Genomic DNA, 7,239 nt, shown 5'->3' with positions numbered 1-7,239 from the left:
CCTACACGCTATTCCCATACACTTATAGCACATGTTTATGATAGAAATAAAGATAGGCTGAACGAAAATATTGAGATACAAATGTGTGAAAGGAGAGGCAAGAGGGGAACTAAAGAAAATGGGGAAGTACCCACTGCAGAAAAGATGTCAAGAGAAAAGTTTGATAGAAGAGAATGGGAAATTGGAAGGACCTAACAACATGGATAGCTATCACAGGATGTGTGAAGATAACAGAATGAGTTATGGTAAAAATCAATGCTTGTCAAAACCAGTAGAATTGGTTCAAAACTGGTGACAAAGAATTGATTTGAACCATCCAAGACAATTTATAAAGGCACATTTACATGAATTTCATAATTGGTTTTCTTTATCTTGCAAATCATATAGTATGACCATTTTATGTTAATTAATTTGATTTGACTTAACTTCTAAATATTTTGTGTTAATATATTACTTGTATATAATATTATAATTATAAATATTATATTAATCATCATCTGTTTGACAACAGTTGAACTATTCAACCATAAGTTCAACGATGAACCGATGCCTTTATCGGTTCAATGATCAGTTCAGTTTTTATAATATAGGAAAAACAAAGGGGGAACGAAGATAGAAAGAGACGGGTAATGAAAGGCATGGTAGACTGGAGTATTCTGTTCGGGTGCAACATCCCCATTGTTATGTTGTTTTCTTTAAAAGAGGATTACCTCCATCGGTATGCTACTTAGACTACTTTCTACCCAAATCTCCAGCTCTTATCATATTCTCACTCTTTTCTGATCAATGATTAAACCTTGACTGGAATCATCTATAATCATACCCAATTTACAACTATTTAATTATCTCATCTCATCAACTTAGTTTAACCAATTATCAAGATTGCTACATATCTGCCAGGCACCTTGGACCAGTGGACCTCAACTCCCAACTCAATCTCCTATTAACCTTATTCAAACCAAGGATATACAGCCAAGTAATAAATCCATACTGCATAAAATATACAAAGTGAATAGAAAAATCCAATCAAGCAAACGAAGAATTATCGACTTACGGCCCATCGAATCCGGTGCAAAATCAACCAAAGAACCAAATGGATATCCTTCTCGTCGGTGGTGCATACGAGACATTACAGTGCAAAGATGAGCAAATCTGGCCTTGAATTATACAAGGAAATAACATTTGAAAATCAATAAAAGTAATCCACGAATGAAAGCAGTGCTAGGTTCAGTTCTACTGCAGTATATATCAATAATTCACTTTGAGTTATACTATAAAAAATACCAGCACCAGTGCAACACCTTACCTGCTCCATCAAATTGCGAACCGCCAAAGCAGGTCTAGGCAAACCATGAGCCGAGGTTGCACTCTGGACACCACCTGAAATAGGAGTTCTGAAAAGTCCAGCCCTTGTACCCCCACCTGACCCACTTCCTCCAGGAGTCGTAATAGTTGACCATGACATGCCTGTTTGTATTGGCTCATGTGCATCATCATCATCATCATCAGTAATCTGAGAATGGCTTAAATTTTCCTGCAGAATAATAAAATAAACCCAACTAAATCACTCAAATGTCAATGCTAAACATATTAGTTGATCATCTATAAACAACAGACCGATCAACGACCCTATTTTTATGAATAATTAAATCAACAACCCTATATCCAAAACAACAGACTGATCAACCCTGTTATTTGGTTCTGTGAGAGCAAAAAAATATGTAAAATTAAATGTAAAGTGATTTATATATGATTACACTCACGTAAAAGTAATTTGAACAATAAACATCATGTTTGGAGACAAAAGTGTGTGTTTAGTTTTACAGCGCTGAAAATTTATTTTTTAATGATTTGATTTTGATTAAAAGTGGATTAAATTTGGTTGCTTTCACTTAAAAGTGACTTGAACAATTATTCAAGACTAAAAATCAATTCCAATTTCTGAAGAAAAAAGCTCCAAATTTCAGCATTCAAAGTCAAAATTAACTCTACTAAAAAAACACTCCAACATATCAAAATCGATTCTATACTTCTAAAATCAATTTTGCCACCTCCAAAAGTAAAACAAACTTATAAATGACAGCTTCAAATTAGAATTCATTCTAACTCTAGAGGAAAAAAAACACATTTTACTCAAGAACACTAACCACTTCAAATTCAATTTTATACAACTAAAATCAATTTGTCTCTTAAAAAAACCGCTCAAACATATAAAAATCAGTTTTATACTTCCAGAATCAATTGTGCCTCTTCCTCCTAAAGTTAAACGAACTCACACTTACAAATAACAGCGTCAAATTAGAATTCATTAAAATTCTAGAAGAAAAAACAGTTTTACTCGATAATTCCAAACACGTTAAAATCAATTTTATGCAACTGAAATCACTTTTCTCTTAAATGAAATAAATCCAAACATGCACATAAAGAGAGATAATCAAAACACAAGTAATAATACATACGAATATCAATTAATAAAGAGAGAGATAATACTTGAGGGATCGAAGGTAAAGCGGAGACATTGAGTTGATCATCGCCTTCTTCGCTGGGAAGATGAATAGGGAGAGCAGAGATACGAAGAGGAAGAGCAACCGACGTGTTTGACGGTTGAGCGATTTTGAGAAAGGAAGGTCGCGGTGTTGCGGCGGCGATAACGGCGGAAGAAGGAGTTCGGTTATGGTGGTGGAGAGAATGAGTATCGGAGATTAAATGAAACGACATCGATTCCATTGGATTGAATTCAGTTATATGAAAATTTAGAGCAATAAGGTTTTTTGGGTTTTTGAAGCTAAAACCCTATTACCGTATAGATTAGAAAGAATATAATTTTTTTATTTTTTTTCTATTATGATCGATAGGGTTGTGAGTGTGATAGAGTTGAGCCAGATTGATATATTCACCTCAACCAAAAAGGAAATAATCCTATATTCTTTCTATAAAGGAAATACTGTAATTCATATATGGAAATGGAAATTGAAATGAAATAATATTCCTTTATTTAATTACTCTAGCTAGAGTTTGTACCTCACAAAAATATAAAAATTAGGATGCCAAAACAAACTAATCCATCTATTTTGCCTCTTTTAGCGGGTTAATTAATTAGTAGAGGTGTATTGAAAATCTCACTCTACTCTAGTAAATAGATCGATCCTACAAATCAATCATGTTTGAACTTAGATAAAAAAACAAAAAAAATATGTCTTTTGAGTTTTTAGTATTCTAAAAAACCATTTTTATTATTTATTTATTTACTATAATTCTTTTTTAAATAATAGAACTTTAAAAAAAAAACTTAAAATGAGAAGTTTATGATAACAGTTAATTCAAAAAAAACATGTAATTTGTATTATGTTAAAATTTATAAAAATAATTTTTTAATTTTTTTTTTTAATTATAACAAATCAGTCTAGTATAATTTATATTATTTTTTTAGTAAGCTTTTTTAAAAATAAATTTAAAAAATATAAAATTATAATTATTTTTTTGCTTAAAATTTGTTTTTTTTATCTAATAGTAAATTTCATCATAATTAACTTACAAAACGTCTAATTTAACAATATCGACATTTAATTTAATAATTAAAATTATATTTGATGATCGCTTAAATTTGTTTTTATTTCTACAAATTTATCTCGTTTTAATTTTAATATTTGTAAAATATTTTTATTTATTTATTTATACTCTTATATTTTCAAAACAAATTTTAAAAAATTATTTATGTAAAAAATATTGAAGTCATTAATTTTAAATAATATAGTGATTGTATAAATATTACTAAAAAAATTAACATTTAAAATTAAAAATTATTTTATTCACTAATTTAATTAAAAATCTATAACTAATTAATTAATAAATCAATTAAATAATTAAAAAAAAACAATTCAACTATCTTCATTTTCAACAAGTTTTCGCTGTTTCCCAAATTTTCGGCGTAGGTGTGGATTTGTTGTTCTAGGTTTTCTTTGACAGAACAATATGGTTTATTGTTCTGGGTCTAGTCCATTTTCAAATTAATTTAGTTAAGTTAAATTCATAAAACAAAGATAGTTGATATTTAAATAATTTTAAAAAGAACATAAATAAATTTTATTTTTTTAATCTATAACTAGTATGTAACTCGTGCGTTGCACGGAAACAACGATTTTAGTTGACTTTAAAAAAATAAGTTGACATTAAAAAAATAAGTTAACTTAAAAAAAATTACAATAAAAAAATTTAAAAAAATCTAATTCTAACTTAACTTAAAAATTACTTTCCTCAATGTTATTGATGAAAAGTATGACTCCAACATCACTCCTTAATCTTACTTTGATTCTTTATTTTTTGAATTCCACAAAAAATCTTTTTTCTTTCCAAAAAAACTTATTATAAAACAAAACTTTTAATTTTAAACAAATAAAAACAATAATTATTAAAAAAAAATTAAATAATTAGATTAGATGAAATAAGAATTTTTAAAATAATGGATATGGACATATATAAAATAAGTAAATTAGTAAATGTAAAAATGTAAGTAACTTAATAATGAATTTTTATTTTTATTATTCAACTTATGTTGTTTATATGAAATACATGACATGACATTTAAGAATTTATATAAATTTTGCTCATACATGACATTTAAGAATTCATATAAATTTTGCTCATACATGACCTTTAAGAATTCATATAAATTTTGTTGTATCAAGTGGCAAAATATCATTCATTTTAGTACTACACACAAAATACTAAAGAAAAATTTTCCCATTACAAACAAAAAATTACAATACACATAAAAACTATGATCTTCATTAATCTTTCATAAATCCTTTGAGTTATTTTGAATTTGCGTGATATTTAATAATAAATTTAGAATATAAAATGTATAGTATATTGGTTTTGACCTTTAAGAATTCATATAAATTTTGTTGTATCAAGTGGCAAAATATCATTCATTTTAGTACTACACACAAAATACTAAAGAAAAATTTTCCCATTACAAACAAAAAATTACAATACACATAAAAACTATGATCTTCATTAATCTTTCATAAATCCTTTGAGTTATTTTGAATTTGCGTGATATTTAATAATAAATTTAGAATATAAAATGTATAGTATATTGGTTTTTAAATTTGATAAAATAGTGTTTGAAGTTTGAAAAACCATTACTTTCAATGAATAAATGAATTGTTATTATTTTTTCCTTCACGTCTATAAATTTTAATGGAATTCATGGCTAAGAAGCCTAAATAAATTTTATATTTACTTAAATAAATTATTATTTTTTATTTAATATAATGACAACACTATTTATTAGACAACTTAGAATTAAAATTATTAGGACGAACATCAACTATTTATGAGACAATTTAAATAAGACAAATCTTATATAAGAGAATAGAAATATAAATATAATTTAGAATCGGAGTTATTAAGACATATGTTATATAAGAGGATAGAAATATACATATACAAATTTACAATTTTTTGAGACAAAATTAAGAAATATAAACAATACAAAGTATATATATACTCTAGAAAGTTGCTATATACAACACGAATAAATACATAGTTCCACCAGGAATATTAATCTCAGATCGATAAATAAAAGCTCATGAATATTAATCTCAGTAATATTTCCATTGCATACAAGTTTTGTTAGACGTTGAGGAGATCAAGACAGAAACCACAACACAACTCTAACAGCCAAATTCCATAACTCATTCTTTGGAGAAATTAAAGCAACAAACTCTGATGGAGAAATTGAAGCAACAAATGGAGAAATTGAAATAACAATGATTTTTGTTTCAGACACAGGATAAAGATGAATAAGAAAGAATTGTATATAGAGAGATAATATGAATGATATTTATAAGAGAGACGCAAGAAATGAGAGAGTACTGAAGATGACGGTTAACGGAGTACGAGAATTAAGAAAGAGGTGGTTTCCAAAAACTGTCAAGTTGTGGTGTGATTGATTGTATTTTGCTGTTATTTTTCTTCTTTTTTAATTGACCACTAACGTAGTAGTGTAGTGTATTTTATTTTTAATTCATTATTCTTATTTTGATTCTTTTATTTTTCAATTGACCACTAACTTTTCAACTGAGCCGTGTACAAAGTCGTGTAACATAAGTTTAATTTTATTCTTTAAAAAATAAATATTATTTCTAGTAACAGAAATCTGATATCTTCCTAACACTCTGTTGAGCTGACACGTGTCAAACTTGTCAAATTATCATCTTTGCTTTATTATATTGCATACATTACCTTTCAAAAAACTGTTGTCAAATTAGTGCAATTGATTGTATTTTATTGTTATTTTTTTTAATTGGCCACTAAATTCACGGTGAAATACCAGGTCGCATTATATTTTATTTTTAATTTATTTTCTTATTTTTTAATTGGCCATTCACTTATGTATTCCATTAACTTCTCAACTAACGCATACAATATCTTAAAAAAAAAACTGTCAAGTAGTTGTGGTGTATTGTATTTTATTTTTAATTTTTTAATTGGCCACTGAGTTCTCACGGACGTATCGTAGACAAAGATCGTGATGTAATTTACCAAATTTAAATATTTTTAATTTTTTAATTGGCCCCAAATTTTTGATACGAATATTACTAAAAATATTTATTTTCTTTTATTTTTAATTTTTTTTCTCATTAAAAGAACGTAATGTAATTTACCAAAATATTATTTATTTATTCACTTGCAAAATTAATATTTCAATTATTAGATCAATATTCATTTATGGTCCAAAATAAAATAAATTCTCTTTAAGTTGAAATTCAAAAGAAACAATATTGACTGAAATTAATGACATTCAACATTTATATTAAAAGTTAATAATGAAAAGTAAATTACAATGTGCCACAAAAATTTAGTAATACAAAATATTATTTTTAAATAAAATCTCATTTTTCCACGTGCGTGCACCAATCAAACATCATTCGTGCAACTCTTTGAAATCATTAGTACCTAAATGTTGGTGTAAGGGGTCAGTTCATCCCACAACAAAATTAAACCAAATAATAAATTAACAACCATAAAATATGAACATAAAATCTTTTCGTAATAAAAGATTTAAAAAAAATTGATTCTTTAATAGTTGTTAAAGATGTAACAAAAGTCATAGAATGTATCTAAATAAATCAAGTAGCAACCGTAGAGCAAATAATTAGATCAAAATAAAATAACATTAAAATGTATGCAAGTTATGCATGCTCCTAAACATATATGATCCGGATATAACCA

At 26.7% G+C, this 7,239-nt stretch overlaps 1 protein-coding gene across 1 annotated transcript in view; it reads right to left on the bottom strand.

Annotated features, from left to right (window-relative positions):
- The window catches only part of LOC101495584 (putative pyridoxamine 5'-phosphate oxidase family protein), a gene marked incomplete at its 5' end in the record, with an annotated part of 6,230 nt that extends 3,425 nt beyond the window's left edge, over positions 1-2,805 (bottom strand). Inside the window, 3 exon segments of the mRNA NM_001309658.1 lie at positions 1,055-1,157; positions 1,307-1,534; positions 2,491-2,805. Of these exon segments, the coding sequence (NP_001296587.1) occupies positions 1,055-1,157; positions 1,307-1,534; positions 2,491-2,727 (568 nt within the window).
- Positions 2,806-7,239: the final 4,434 nt, after the last annotated feature.

This window comes from Cicer arietinum, chromosome 6 (genome assembly GCF_000331145.2).
Source record: "Cicer arietinum cultivar CDC Frontier isolate Library 1 chromosome 6, Cicar.CDCFrontier_v2.0, whole genome shotgun sequence".
NCBI classification, from domain to species: domain Eukaryota; kingdom Viridiplantae; phylum Streptophyta; class Magnoliopsida; order Fabales; family Fabaceae; genus Cicer; species Cicer arietinum.
The sequence above is the reverse complement of the archived record's forward strand: the minus strand, read 5'-3'. Positions and strand labels throughout refer to the sequence as shown.